Raw genomic sequence first — 16,453 nt, 5'->3', positions numbered from 1 at the left:
TTGTACATACTTAAATTGTAATAAATTAATACCTCTTTGCCCCCCCCCCCCCCCCAATTACCAAAAAAAATTGTTAAAAAAAAAGACAGCAGTTAATGAAGAAAACACAAATACTTGCGTTGGGGACTCCGCTTCTTTACTATGTATGGCATGAGGGTATATTACTGTTATATTTGCATATATAGGGTTTTAATTAGCGACGGACACAAAACTGAAAAAATGCACCTTTTTATTTCCAAATAAAATAATGTTGCCATGCATTGTACTAGGGACACAATTTAAACATTGTAAGAACCAGGAAAAATAAAATATGCAGGTTTTATTCACAGTAGTATGTTTTATTTTAAAACCATAATGGCTGAAAACGGAGCTATAATTAAATTTTTTCTTATTATTCCTGTTAAAATGCATTTAGAACAAAATATTCTTAGCATAATGTACCACCCAAAGAAAGCCTAATTGGTGGAGAAAAAAAAAAGGATCTAGATCATTTTGTTGTGACAAGTAGTGATAAAGTTATTGGCGAATGAATGGTAGGAGCGCTGACAGGTGAAAATTGCTCTGGTCCGTTAGGATAAAAACCTTTGGGGGTGAAATGGTTAAAGGGAACCTAAAATCTATTTTAAAAAATCCAGCACTGTGTATCCTTCTGCAACACATTCTTTCAGCTATGCATACTACATTCTCAGCAGAGGCTGACCGGACTATCCACTCTGGCCAAAAACACTCTAGCATGTGTGTACTGGCTTTGTCTGCTGTCTTCACGGTCAGCCAGTTGTCATGTATAGGGAGAGCAAGGAGAAAGAGGTAGAGGCAAGGCTGCTAAGCCAAAAGCAGAGCCTGCTTTTGGCTTAGAAGCCTTACCTAGACCGTTTGCTCGTGATTTTGAACAACAGAAACATTTTATTTTAAATTTTATTTAATTTTTAAAGTGAACTGAGAAGCATTTTTAGCTTCCAGAGCATCTCCATAGCACATTAAAATATGCAAACAATGTGGCTTATTACTAAAATCCCATTCTACCTCTTCTCATTACATGTTAGAGGCTTTTACTGCACTACTTCCATGGCCTGCCGTTTGCAGAAAGAGCAGGCAGATAAGAACTGCTGCAATTTTGCTGTGGCAACTGAGCACACCCTTGGTGCTGCAGCTCAAGTGCTTTGGATCCTCCAGGAGAAAAGTGCAGTATAAATATTTTGTTTTGTTTCATAAGCAGTAGCAATGAGCAAAAAAAAAGTTTTCATCATCAGGGGGTGAGGAGATAGGACACTGTACTTCAAACAGTTTAGAAAAGTCACACTTGATTACATTCACAACTTCCCCTGGATAATTAAGGGCAGAGAGAAGGGGAGGGGGAAATGGCAGCTCCTACAGCTATTAGAAACCAGGACAAAATGCTTGGATCCCTTCAATATGTCTGCACTATGCTGTGTTTGCAGGGAAAATGGAAAAAGTGGTAGGAAAACACTAGAATACTGTCTACAGTTTTTGATGGTTGAGCAAGGATTTATCCACATGAAAGATGCCTTTGACAGTCGCTGTTTCATTGGCCCAGAATCTCTGTGACCTTCACTTCTGCATATCCTTGACCTATATAGCATCCTATTGAGAACCAGTTTGCTATAAAATGCAAAGAATCTTTTGTTTTTTTGTTCTTTCAGTCATATGTAGCTTGTATCTCGGCAACTCCTTTTACCACTTGACGTTCATTTATTTTTGTAGATTTTTTTTCTTCTTCACCAACACAAGTCTCCCGCTTGTCAAGTAGACAACTTTGCGTTTTTAGAATTGGCCGATTGTTCAACAGAAAATAAGCACTGAAATGGAGTTAAATATAGTGCATGAAAATCAATGGCGCTGCCATCTCATTCCTCTGAAATAAGACCTTGCGCTGTACGTTTGCTCGGGGTGCTATTAAGTTCTCCATAGTGGTTGCTTAGGAAAACGAGCCTGTTATTGATTTGACCCTTGGAAAAAAAAAACACGCACCTATTCTAAGCCCAGAAGCGCTATTAATCTCTTCTGCATTAGCCTGCGATCCCCTTCTGTGTGTGAGACCAGGCCGGATGCACGCGTTTGAGGTGGGAGAACTGGAAAGTTGTGTTCACAGCTAGAGTTGGGAAGAGTGATTGATGGAGAAGCTTGCGTGGTATTCCCTTCCTCTGATAAATAGTCTGATATGTGATGCATTTTATTGACGGTAAGACCAAGGGCAAACAGCAGCAGCAGCAGCATCTCCAGGCAACTGAAGGTGAAGCTGCAATCCCGGCCTTATCAGCTCACTATCTGATTAAACATGCCTTATTAATTTATCCTCACCTGATTTACATCACTGATAGCCGGGGGCTGACCTTCCCTGTGCCAATCACTTTATCAGTTTTGCATTTGCTGTGTAACTAAAGGGTAAAGTCTGTTTAAACCTTAAAGCAGACCAGAACTTCCACTCTGCTCTAAAAGATGCACAACAGTATAATAAAAACATATTTGTTACCGCTGATATAAATCTGCAGTGTCTACTTCCTGCTTTCATGGAAGCAGACCTGTTGTTTACATCCTGTGTTTGCAAATGAGCTCTCTGCCATGGAAGTCAGCTGACACAGGTGAAGGATCAAATTACAACTTGTGCTTAGTAACAGATGAGGGGGAATTGAACAGAATAAACTCTAGATACATACAGGGTGCATTTCTATATATTTTCCTTCTGTCCTGTGCAAGAGTCCAGGTCCTCTTTAACCACTTCAGGACGAGTGCAATTTTCACTTATCAGCGCTGCTCCCATTCATTCACCAATAACTTTATTACTCCTTATCACAGCTAAATGATCTATATATTGTTATTTTTTGTTGTTGTTGTTTTTTTCAGGACAAATTAGGCTTTAGGGCCCATTCACACTTTAGCGTTTTGCCGGCGATTTCGGCAAAACGCTCAAACGCTAGCGCTAGGGTAATAAGTCTATGTGCCTGTTATCATTTGGGCGATTTGCGCTAATCACCGCAAATCACCCAAAAAACGCTAAACACAAACGCATAACCTGCACCATTTTCAGGTGATTTCCTGCCGATCGTTAAAAAATCGCCAGGTGTGAATGGTGATTTTTTTTTTTTGCGTTATTCGCCAAAAAAATGCCAGAGCAAAACGCTAGCAAAATTGCTAGCGTTTTGCGATCAGCAAGTGTGTATGGGCCCTTACTGTGTGAAAATTTTGTTAGTAAATACCTTATTTTCTTTGCATTTTAAAGGGAATTAAGGTAAAAAATAGAAAAAACACACTTTCTCCATTTACATCCATTATAGCTTTGCAGTAAACAGTGCTAAGTATAAGTTAAACCCACAACTTTTATTTGCTTATCCATCCTGGTTTTTGATTTCTCATTGTACACCATCAATGATTACGAGACCTTATTTGCAAAAATAACAGTAATATACCCTCATGGTATACATATTTTGAAAAGCCAAGTTCTTATGGTAACAATACATGTGTTTTCTCTTATATTCTGTCACTTTGTTTTAATTTTACAGGTCTTTTATTTTGGTACAGAATGTGCAAACATTTAATTGATTTTGATTCAGTTTGTGACTAAAAAGGATACACAAGACATGGGCCTCAACCCTAAACTTTATAAACTCCATTCTACAACTTATCAGGGTTAAAATATTACCAAATATGTCTCTTGTAGTTTTTACTAAGACTTTCCCAAGTTTGATCATCATTTTGAAAATTACTTTTCAAAATGTTGGATTGAGTTTGTCCCTACCCATTTTTTATGTGATGTGTGTTCAAGCTTTAAGACACACCAAAATGTATTGTACAACTTTTCACGGTTAGAATGATACTACATGTGCCTCATTTAGTAACAATCTGGTGGTGCACTCTCCCCAAACACACTGGACGTATATATCCGTCCAGATAGGCTCAAGTGATTAATGACTAAATGTACATAGTTTATTGCAATCTTTCGTTAAGTTTCTTCTTCAGGCATTATACAGAACTGTAATGCCTAAAGAAGAAACTATTTGGTTTTGAAAGCTTGCAATAAACTATGTACAGTTAGTCATTAAAGGTATTACCTGAATCAACAATTCTTGGTTTGATGTCTGTATTAATAATCTATACTGCTGTTCTGTTAAATGTATTTAAAATCACTGTCTTATGAAGCTTTTACAGGAAACATAAAGTGTGTGTGTGTGTGTGTGTGTGTGTGTGTGTGTGTGTGTGTGTGTGTGTGTGTGTGTGTGTGTGTGTGTGTGTGTGTGTGTGTGTGTGTGTGTGTGTATAGGTTTAGCACTAATAAACATTTAAAAAGAAGAGCATTTACAGTATTTTCGGACTATAGAATTATAAGACGCACAAGAACATAAGACGCACCTAAGTTTAGGGGGACAAAAAAACGGGTAAAAATAAAAACTTGGAGCATTGGTGGTGGCGGGGGCATCTCATGGACCTTCTCTCTCTCCCCCCCCCCCCCCCCCCCATTATTATGTTCTCTTTGCACCTGTTCTGTCCTCCTGTAGTCTCCCTGTGTCCTCTTCTGGTCTCCGTGTCCTCCCGTGAGCCCTGTGTCCTCCTCTGCCCCATGTGTGTCCTTTCCCCCTGTGTGTGTGCCCTCTGCCCCGTGTTTCCCCCCTTTGTTTTTTGCAGCAAATAAGGACACTCGCATAGATACAGGCCCTGCTGCTCCAGTCAAGTTGTGCTGAACTACTATAGCTGCACTTAGGCAATGCTCCCATGTGTCCATCCTCCGCCCCGTGTCCCCCTCTGTTCTTTGCCGTAACTAAATGAACACTCACTCGGATGCGGGTGCCCGCCGCTCAGTCGGGTTGTACAGAAATAGCTGCACTTATGCTAGGAACACACAATGCGTTTTTTTCAGTCGATTTCCCGCTCAATTCTCTTATCTTTTCTTCTCAATTTCCATTCACTTCTATGAGAAATTGACCAGAAAAATGATCTAAAATCTGCTTGACTGTTACTGCCTGTTACCTGCACCTGCCCCCCTGCATATTCCATAGCAGCTCCATGGCTCTGAAGCCGCCGCACTCCCCATGCACGACGGGCATCACCACGCACACCAGAGAGGAACTCCTGCTATGGGAGGCCTGCAGCGCGGAGTCCCATGCATCCCTGCGGGACACAGTCTGGGCACACATCGGGCTACTTACCAGAAGGGCCAGGTGGGCCAGCAGAAGATACCGCCCCAGGGGAAAGAGAGCAGGAGTCCAAGCGAAGCTTAAAAGAAAGGGCCTGCGTTCACCCATCCCAGCCATTCTCCTGGCTAATGTCTGCTCCCTCCCAAACAAGCTTGACGAACTGCTCATACTGCTAGGACGCAATCGTTCAATGGGCACTAACACCCCAGTCCTTTGCTTCACTGAAACGTGGCTGAACGACACCATCCCGGACAACTCCCTCCAACTACCCGGCTTCAACCTCTTCCGCGCAGACCGTGACAGCGCACTCTCCGGAAAACAGAGGGGGGGTGGCATCTGCTTCTATATCAAGGCCACCTGGTGCACAAACACTTCCATTATGGACAGTCACTGCTCACCTGACATTGAGTTCCTACTCATAAATTGCAAACCCCAATATTCACCAAGAGAATTCTCCTCCTACGTCCTTGTAGGAGTATACATCCCCCCCAGTGCCAACACCAAGATCGCCCAGCGTACAATCAGCGACACCATCTCGAGGTGGGAGACATCCCTCCCGGACTCCCTCTTCATCGTCTGCGGGGACTTCAACAGCGCGAACCTCCACACGGAGATGCCTCGCTACAAACAACACATTACTTGCCCCACCAGGAATCAGAACACCCTGGACCATTGCTACACGGTCCTCAAGAAGGCGTATAAACCTATTCGCCAGGCTCCCCTGGGCAACTCTGACCACTGCCTAATCCATCTAATTCCAACCTACAGAAGGCACCTTGAATCATCCAAGCCAGTCCTCAGGACTGTGAGAAAGTGGACAGAAGAAGCTAAGCTACAACTGCAGGCGTGCTTTGACTGCACGGACTGGGCCACCCTTGAGACAGCCTGCCTGGAAGAATGGACAGAGAACGTCATCTCCTACATCAGCTTCTGCGAGGAGCTGTGCATCCCCACAAAAACCTTCAGGGCCTATCCCAACAACAAGCCCTGGTTTAACGGCAAGTTACGCCGGCTCCGAAAAATCAAGGAAGAAGCGCACAAGTCCGGGACACCAGAGGAATTCAAGGCAGCCAGATACACCCTCAAGCGTGAACTGAGTGCAGCAAAGAGGGAATACTCCAACAAGCTGGGGCTCCGCCTACGCTCAAACAACACACGGGAGGTCTGGCAAGGTCTTAGGGCAGCCACAAACTTCAAGTCTTCTCCCCATCATGCACCCCCGAGCCTCGAGCTAGCAGAAAAACTCAACGAATTCTACTGCAGGTTTGAACATCAACCAACCCGGGTAGGAGATCTGAGGACCAACCACTGGGCACCCCCCATACTCACCCCTCCTAGGACTGGTGATGCCCTCCCAGAACCAGCTGTGGTCCAGGCGACAGACGTACTCAGGCACCTCCGGAAACTTAATCCTAGGAAAGCCTCTGGCCCAGACGGCGTGTCATCCATGTGCCTAAGATCCTGCGCTAGCCAGCTAGCCCCGGTGCTGACCTCCATTTTTCAGAATTCCCTGTCGGCTGGCAAAGTACCCTCCTGCCTTAAAAGGTCCACCATCATCCCACTCCCCAAAAAACCAGGGGTCACGGATCTCAACAACTACAGACCCGTGGCCCTTACCTCAACAGTCATGAAGATCCTTGAAAAAATAGTCCTCACCCATCTGAAAAACTCCACCAACGCCCTCCTAGACCCACTTCAATTTGCATACAGGGCAAACAGGTCCGTAGAGGATGCCATCAACATCAGTCTGGCATACACTATGGAACATCTGGACAGACCCAACACCTACGCCAGGATCCTCTTCCTGGACTTTAGCTCTGCTTTCAATACGATCTGCCCGAACATCCTGTATAACAACTTAGCGCAACTTGGGCTTGAGGGTAATCTCTGCACATGGATCAAGGACTTCCTCACAAACAGGACGCAACAGGTCAGACTTGGTAGCTGCCTCTCCCAAACGAGGACCACAAATACTGGCGCCCCCCAAGGCTGTGTACTGTCTCCGATACTGTTTTCCCTGTACACGAACAGATGCACCTCAACCGCGGACTGCGTTAAGGTAATTAAATTTGCGGACGACACCACCATCCTTGGTCTCATCAGTGAGGGGGACGAACGCACCTACCGCAGTGAGATTGAGCGAATCTGCAGCTGGTGCAAGGACAACATGCTTGTCCTAAACGCTGCAAAGACAGTCGAGCTGGTTATCGATTTCAGGAAACGCCCCCCCCCACTCAGCCCGGTACTCATCGAAGGCACTGAAGTCACCAGAGTATCAAGTGTTCGGTTTCTGGGCACTACCATCACCAACGACTTGAGATGGAGTGAAAACACCACCAAATGCCAAAAGAAGGCGCAGCAACGGCTGTTCTTCCTAAGACAACTCAGGAAGTTTGGCATGCCGCAGGAACTGTTATCAAGCTTCTACACTGCCACCATCGAGTCAATCCTGTGCTCATCTATCATCGTGTGGTATGGGGGTGCCACCACGAGCGACAGGTACAGACTTCAAAGAGTAATCAAGGCAGCGGAAAGAATCATTGGGTCACCCCTGCCACCTCTGGACCTCCTCCACGCATCCAGATTGAAAACAAGGGCATACAGGATCACGAATGACCCGCACCATCCCGGTGGCCGCTTTTTCAACCGCATGCGCTCGGACCATCGTTTCAGAGCTATTTCCACCAAAACCTCCAGGCACAGGAACTCCTTTTTCCCCCAAGCAGTGTGCCTTCTGAACTCAAGTCACACACACAGAAAAACTAAATAGAACACCTGCGACCCAGGCCTAATTAAATATGTACTTTTCCGTGGTTCCGCACGCAGTTTTTGCACTACAATACCCTAAAGTCTCTTGTCTGCACATGTTTTGCTTGCACTATGTTGTTTTATTGTTCTATGTCTGTCATTGCATGCTTTGCACTACTATGTCTTATGCCGATGTGTACCACAAACAATTCCGAGTGTGGCAACTGCTGCACTTGGCGAAATAAATCTGATTCTGATTCTGATTCTGATTCTAAAATAAATATCGGACATGACGGAAATGATCTATCAAATCCTCTATCTAACACAAAATTTGCATGGTGTCTTCCTAGCATTAGAGAGGCATTGCAAGGCTTTACAGAAGTGATCGAATCAGGCGGTGGGCGCGGCCCTAGGGTCCGCCAGTCACGTCTGCACACTGCTCTGCACCCTTCTCTCATTGGTACTGCTGGTCCCTCCTTCAAGACTACAATACATACTTTATTTTTCTGCAGTGTAGTAACGATCAAATGGCTACTTAGAGAACAATAGACTCTGGTAAGGTTTTGTCAACATTAAACTGATAACTAGACGGATGTTTGTGTGGAGTAGCAAAAAACCTGAAAATGTACTTCTAATGCTAGGTACGCACAATACAATTTTTTTCTGTCAGATCGATTATTTCCAACAGGTTCAAACTGATTTTTGAGTGATTTTTTTTCCATATAAGTAAACGGAAAATCGATCGGAAATCAGATCGGACATGTTAGAAATAATCGATCTGACAGAAAATCTGTCAGAAAATTGTACCGTGTGTACCTAGCATAACAATTAATAGGTTTCTAATGAAAAAAGTAAATGGAAGTAGGGATATGCTCACAAGTAATTACGAGTAGCTAGCTACTCGACTTTGTGATTCGAATGAGGCTTAATTGCCTCAGGTGTGCAGCTGGAAGAGAGGGGGTTAATTACCCAGCTGCCCGCTGCTTCTCTGCGTATCACAGCCTTGCACACGACTCAGTACCGCTCACTTCCTCCTTCCGGTTGAAGGAGGAAGTGCGTGGTACGGAGTCATGGAACACGCCCCATTGGACGCATGCAAGGCTGTCGTACGCATAGAAGCGACAGGCAGCTGGGTAATTAACCCCCTCTCTCTCACCCGCACACCTGAGACAAGCCTCATTAGAATCACGAATTTGAGTAGCTAGCTACTCGTAATTACTTGTGAGCACATCCCTAAATGGAAGCTAAAGCACTTGCATTTTGCTGAGAAAACACTGCTGATAACAAGGCAAGGTCAGTCAAACACAGACTGACCTAGTTGCTGTTTAGAATTCAGTCTTAGAAATTCTGTCCTTAAAGCGAACCTGAGCTGAGCTGAAGCTCAGGGTCAAAAATGTCTAATTACCCTGTGGAGAGGGAAGCGTCAGGATCCTTTCGAAACTTCCCTCGGTGGTCCGCAGTGCCCCTGTTGCTGATTATAAGTACTACAAATAAGTTTATTTTCAGTTCAGGTTTTCCTATATGAAATCTTGGTACATGAAATAAGCCAGCTTGTTCTTTTGTTTGGCAGGAGATGTTTGCCTATCTCTCCAGTGAACTGAAGGAATTGGCCACAAAGCATGGTGAACGCTTGCTAGAAACTCAGCATAATCCTATTTCAATGGGTAAATTAAGCTCCGTTTAAAATAATAGACATTTTTTTTTTTGGGTAGATGATGATTGTTTGTAAATTTGTATCTGGCTTACCACCACTACCACTTTCAGTCAGGCCCAGAAGTAAGCAGAGCAATTTTTAGGTTTTAGTGATGGAAGTTTTCATCTGTCAGCTACTCTTCTTCTTCTTTCTAGTCTCTGTATTTTTGGGAAATATGACTTTCAGTGTAGGGGGAAAAGTGCCTGGTTGAGGACAGGGGAAGCCTCTATAGGATCCAAAGGTTTCCCCCTCACGAGGTAAGTATCCAAAATATGCTGCAATAAACCTAACAGGTTTGCTTTAAAGGATACTTTAGCGCTTAAAATATCTGAAAAATGACTCTTGCTGTGTGTGTGTGTAGTTGTGCAGATGCTTACCGCACCTCCTGTACCCAACGTCACCCTGCATTCTCCGGTAATTGGCCCCGTTCTTTACTCCTGGTCGGTGTCAGCTGACCCAAACACACTACACTGCGCATGCACAGTTTGTCCGCTTGGGCTCCTTGTGACTACTCTCCCCGGCGACCCCATGTGAATTACGCCTGCACTTCACCCCAATCGGAACAGATAGTGACGTTGGGGCACGGGAGGTGCAGAAACTCCACGCACACAGCAGGCGTTATTTTTCAGATATTTTAAGCGCTAAGGTATCCTTTAAGTTTAACCCCTCTGGCGGTATTCACGAGCAGAGCTCGGGCTGACTGACACATGTCAGGAGCAGTAAGCCCGAGTTCTGCTCATTCGGGCAAAAAACAGTGAGCACTTTCCTGGGTCCTGCACACGATCAGCGCTTGTCAGCGGGACCCAGGCTTCTTCCACATCCCCCCCTAAACCGGAGTCCCCATTACCGCTCTGATCTTCCGGGATCTGGTGGCCAATTAGCATGGAGGATCGGCTGTGATGTGGCGTGACGTCGGGGGCGGCGTAGGGTCGCGGGAGGGAGGAAAAAAATGTAAAAGCTTCTGATTGGGCCAAAATAGCATTGTATTGGATACAAGGGGATTTTGTATCCAATGCAATGTTGCCTTTTGCTTCCTGGGTGGCTGAGAGGAGCTGGCTGTGATCTGTGAGTGCTGATCTGATTCCTTCCTGCCTGCCTGTTACCGATATTTTTTTTTTTTTTTTTTTTTTTTTTTGCCTGGACTTTGACTATTCCTTCTGCCTGGATTTTGTTATATTACCCATTGCCGATTTTTGCCTGGCCTTTGACTATTCTTTGCCTGCTGCCTGCACCGACCTCTGCCTGGATTTGACAACTCTCTGCCTGCCGTTTGCACCGACCTCTGCCTGCCTGTCGTTTACTATGGCATCATCATCCAGAAGGCGTCTCACAGCGAAAGCGCTGGCAGAGTTGGAGAACAACGATCTGCAGTCACTGGCGGACTCCAGTGACAGTGACGCACCTGGGGATCTGTCATCCGACCCAGGTAGTGACAGCGACTCCTTCACCAGCGAGGTCAGGTTTAGTGCCCCATCGACTTTTCTCAGGCTCCGCCACTGCCCCCACGTTTCCCTTTTACTGGGGAGCCTGGCCTGAAAAAAGAGTGCGAGTGCAACCCCCTGGCGTACCTGCAGCTTTTCTTCTCAGAGGCGGTTATTGAGAGGATAGTGGAGGAGACTAATTGGTATGCTAGCCAACAATTGGCTGCTCCTCAAAGACGCTTTTCCAGGAGCAGGACCTGGGAGCCGGTAACAGCAGCGGATATATGGTTGTTCTCGGGCCTGATCATTCTGCAGGGAGTGGTGGGGAGGGCCCTGCAGAAATGGTAGTGGAGCACAAATAAGATCATTGCGACCCCCTTCTTTGGTACAGTGATGTCAGAGTACCGGTTTTCCCTAATAATGACATTTCTCCACTTTGCTAACAATGAAACCTTTGAGGAGTTGACCCACCCTGCTCCAAAACTAAAAAAAATCTGGGAGGTCTACCAGATGGTGGTGGAAAATTTCAGGACCACTTATGTGCCACAGAGGGACATCAGCGTGGACGAGAGCCTAATGGCCTAAAAGGGGAGGCTGAGCTGGCTCCAATATATCGCTTCCAAGCGGGCCCGCTTTGAGATCAAATCGTACACTCTATGCGAGTCAAGTACCGAATACATCTGGAACACTATTTTGTATACGGGAAAAGGCACAAATTTTGTCCCAGGTTTAGCAAATTTGGAGTGGCGACATCCTTCTGGAGCCTTTACTGGTCAAAGGCTACTGTCTCACCACAGACAATTTCTATACCTCCCTTGAACTGTCTGAGATTCTTATAAAGCATAAAACTGACACCTATGGCACCGTTAGGGCTAACAGGAGGGAGATGCCATCGGCCTTTGCCAAGCAGAAGCTGAAGACTGAGGACATAGCTGCTTGGCAGAGAGGGAAGATGTTGGCACTCTGGTGGTGGGACAAAAAAGACGTCTGTCTCCTCTCTACAGTTCACGACACCTCCACTGTCCCCACCAGAACGAGAGGAGGAAAAGACATTGCAAAAACCGCAGGTTGTGGTGGACTATAACCACACCATGGGTGGTGTGGACAGAGCTGACCAGGCGGGGTGATCTTTTTATCCTGCTGTAAGGAAACAGCAGAAAAAATACTACATGAAGATTTTCCGTCACCTCCTGGAACGCCTATATTCTGCACAAGCAGCGAAGTGACAGGCCGGTGACGCACGCTGACTTCATCTGGAAACTGCAAATGCATCTGTCTAAAGTACCAGACTGCTGCAGATGACAGTTGGGCGCCGTGCCTCTTATGTGGTAAACCCGGAGCGCCTCACTGGCCGTCCTTTTATGGAATACAAGGGCTTTTATACATTACCTGTCTTGAAGTTTTCGGCAGAGTCACTCCGCCTACCTCCTCAGCAGTGTGGTGGCGGCCACGTTTCCGAACACTGCTGAAGGTCTTCGGAGACCTCTGCCTGCAACAGCCGCTTCCTGATTGGTGGCTGCCGAGCTAAGGGCGGGCCACGCAGGTGAGCTTGCACAGAGCCCTGGCAGCGCTTTGAGGGGGGGAAAAAAAACAGTTTCTGCTCTGGGAGGGAGGAATAGTGATCACCTGCTTGGAAGGATGACATCAGGAAAGGTGAGCATTTTGCTTCATGACCCCTGCCCCCTCCCCCTCCTCAATCATGCAGACAGAGCCTGTCATTGCAGGCTCTGTCTATTATGCTTTAGATGCCCTTAAATATACATTTGATCGTCAGGAAAATATGCAAAACTATGTGATAAAAGAAAATATTTTTGTTGTTGTTTTGTCCATTAAAGGGGATCTGAAGTAAAAATACTTATGAGATAATGATTTGTATGTGTAGCACAGCTAAGAAATAGGACATTAGTAGCACAAATATGAGTCTCGTATTGTTTCCAGTACAGGAAGAGTTAGGAAACTTTACTTGTTATCTATGCAAAAGAGCTTCTCTGAGCTCTCCGACTAATTTGTTAGACTTAAGGTCCGTACACACGCCGGACTGGAGGCAGCGACAGGTCCGTCGTTGCCTCCCGCTGGGTGGGCGTGCCAACGACAGTCCGGCGTGTGTACGCACTGTCGGCGGACTGATACGGCTGTTTCTGAGCGATCCGCCGGGCGGATCGCTCAGAAACAGCCGTATCAGTCCGCCGACAGTGCGTACACACGCCGGACTGTCGTTGGCACGCCCACCCAGCGGGAGGCAACGACGGACCCGTCGTTGCCTCCAGTCCGGCGTGTGTACGGACCTTAAGATTTGTTCTGCCAAGAAGTTCTAAAGGTCATTTGCTCTGCTCTGGTTCATCATTTAAAATACACAGTACAGTTTGTAAACTGCAAATACTAGAAAACAATGCAATGTTATAGAAAAAAACAGCTATAGAACTTAAAATAAAAATTATTTTCTTTGCTAACAATGTTCTATTCATTATCTGTACTACACATACAATTCATTATATCGGTGGGGTTTTTTGCTTCAGTGTCACTTTAATAAACAATAATACAGTGGTAGAAATAAAAGCTTATTGCACTACATTAACATCTTTTTGTCCCATCTGATTTAAGGCGCCCACTACTGATACAATCTTGATTGTGCAATCTCACCACTTTTATGTAAAATGAGGGAGTACCTAATGCCTCGTACACACCATGCAATTCCCTGACAGATAATTGGGTGGAAACTATTATTTCCAACAGGTCAGATCAGAGTTTGAATCGTTTTTTCTGATTCGATCACTGCTATACAAAATCAATCAGAAAAACGATCGGAAATCACGTGGGACCTTTTTGAAAATAATCTATTCAACCTGACTATTTGACAACATTTCATGTTGTGTAGCAGGCACTAAAGGGGGCCACACACGGTACAATATAATGATGCGATTTTAAGGTTATTCGATTAAAAAAAAACAGATTTCCCGAAAAATTTAAAGCTTATTATTTTTATTTTTTATTCGCACAAGAAATCTGATCAGATTTCCCTTTTTTTTTTTTTTTTTTTTTTTTTTTTTTCCCTTCATTCTTTTGAAAATAAACCCTGATAATCCACCATGAGGAGATGGACTAGTCCAAAACCTGTCAGTTCTATGAGATTTTAACGTCTTCATTTTTTTGCTCGAGTGTTCCTTTCATTAACTTCCCCTTTAAGAAAAATTGTCCCTTGACTTGCCCAATGTGCTCTGTAAAGTGCTGCGGAAAATGTCAGCGCTATATAAATGCGTAATGATAATAAAGTAACTGGATAGAGCGGCACGGATTGTAATAACTGTGACAGATGAGTGCGCTTGGGAGATCTGCCGCTGAGTTATTCAACCTGCTTGAATTCACTCATTTTTCACTGAAATATTATTTTTATACGGCTTTAACATTTAGTTTCCAGCTTTATTATAAGAAATAAGAAGATGGTGGCCGGGGTTTATCCTGTGTCATTTCCTTCTCCCCACAATGGCTGTATATTATCAGCACAAAGTGATACTTGCTGTACATGGCTGCTGGAGGAAATGGCTGCATTGATTGTGCCGAGCCATTATGCCCAGTCTGAGAGCCGAGTACAAATGCTCTTTGATACCCACTGTGCGTTCTGTGACATTATAGCATTAATAAGCTGAAAGTGTTCAGCCGCAGTGTAATGGCTTACTCGGAAAATCCGGGGACAATACCTGGACAGCTTTTTCCCGGAGCGTCATTCGGACAGCACCCCTGCTGAGACTTGTCTCCCTCCCTGACTGAGGACAGGAAGCTGAAAAATAAAAATTTGCATAGCAAATAGGCAGCAGCATAAGTAGGGAACAAGTACCTCCATCTTCAGTTCAGTTTCCTGTCCCCGGTCAGGATGCATGGGAGAGTCTCCTCTGGGTGCTATCCAGTCAGGCGGCTGGGGCGGCGTGGGTCAGGACTCCTGTAGAAAGATCGTTCAGTGAACGATAGCGGGTCCTGCAGCGTGTTGGAGGCTACTCCTGAAGAGGCAGCGGCTTTATGGGCGCAGGCGCGCTACACAGGAAGTTCCGGTATTCGAAACCGGAAGTCGTCATGCGTACGCGTCCCGCATGACGTAACCACCCGGAAATGTGCAGACAACCAGCGCACAAGCCAATCAGGCGGCCGGGGCGGCGGAGATCATACACCTGAAGCAAATCAGGTAACCAAATTACTATTTAAAACAGCAAAATGTATCCATTCGTCATTCTGCTCTTTGAATTTGACGATGGAGGACGCTGCAGGTTCTTTCTCTCTGCAGTCTGCAGAGCCAGGCCTAGATCCCTCTCTGGCAAGTAATATTGAAAGTATTTACTTAGCCAGCATATATCTGTGTAGAGGGAATATTGTATCTTACAGTCTTGTCTCTTATTTTTTCTTTAGCCCAAAAGAACTGACAAAGCTGATAAATTGGATAAACTCAATCCTCAGACCAGTCAAGTGGGTGATTGTCTGTATTAATGCATGATATATTTTTTTGCTATGTTACAGATAGGCTAAAAAGGTCTATGTTTGTTTATATTATAGACAAAAAAGGACAAGACTGATAAGAGTGTTCATCAGACCAGTCAAGATAGACATACAAAGAATGAGAGAAAATGTGTTATCTGCAATACTCGTTTTGTAGCCTCTTCAGCAAGAAAATTGTGTCAGGCCTGTACTGAGAAAGTAGTCAAGGATGAATCTCCTGTGTTGATGAAAGGATTTATGGGCTGGATGCGGGCTGAGATGGCATCAGCTATTAAAGAAATTAAAGATTCAGCTATAGCCTCTACCTCTACTTCTATTCCAGCAGTGTCCTCAGCAAATGTCCCACTGATTTCTGAGAATACAGATAATACGGCCTCTGTTAATACCATAGATCCACCTGGGTCCCCGGTATCCTTAATACCCCCTTTGGTTCAAAAAAGGAAAAGAAATAAGGAGGATTCAGAAGCTTCTGAATTATCAGAAGGAGAAATTTCAGAATTAGAAGATATTTCTGCAGAAGAGGATGCAGTTAAATCAGATAATCATCAAAGATTTGCCTTTTGTCCAGAATTAATGAAAAGCCTTTTATCAGAAATGTATGAAACAATGGGTATAAAAGATGAACAAAAATCCTTGACACCGTTAGATGAGATGTATGTTGGTTTGGCGGATCCCCAATTTCAGGTTATTCCGGTCCATTCTTCCTTGAAAGATTTAATTAAGAAGGAATGGAGTAACCCTGAAAAGAGGGCTTTTTGGCCTAGGTCTCTATCTAAGAAATATCCCTTTAGTCCTGAGGATCAGGCTTTTTGGGGTCCTCCGCCCAAATTAGATCCTTCTCTGTCTAGAGTGTCAAGGAAAACTGACTTATTATTCGAAGATTTTGGTAATCTTAGGGATCCCATTGATAAAAAACTGGACAATATTTTACGCAGAGCATGGGAATCATCCTCGCTTACTTT

The 16,453-nt window shown here is 44.8% G+C and overlaps 1 protein-coding gene across 2 annotated transcripts in view; it reads left to right on the top strand.

Moving 5' to 3' along the window:
• Positions 1 to 16,453, top strand: part of SEPSECS (Sep (O-phosphoserine) tRNA:Sec (selenocysteine) tRNA synthase) — a 67,850-nt gene that overhangs the window by 25,852 nt on the left and 25,545 nt on the right. For both annotated transcript variants that reach the window (XM_068278272.1, XM_068278263.1), the window contains exon 8: positions 9,466 to 9,559. In XM_068278272.1, coding sequence (XP_068134373.1) covers positions 9,466 to 9,559 — 94 coding nt within the window. The remainder of the gene's footprint in view (positions 1 to 9,465; positions 9,560 to 16,453) is intronic.

This window comes from Hyperolius riggenbachi, chromosome 1 (genome assembly GCF_040937935.1).
Source record: "Hyperolius riggenbachi isolate aHypRig1 chromosome 1, aHypRig1.pri, whole genome shotgun sequence".
Lineage (NCBI taxonomy): Eukaryota > Metazoa > Chordata > Amphibia > Anura > Hyperoliidae > Hyperolius > Hyperolius riggenbachi.
Note: the sequence above shows the minus strand (reverse complement) of the source record. Positions and strands in the feature narration are given on the sequence as shown.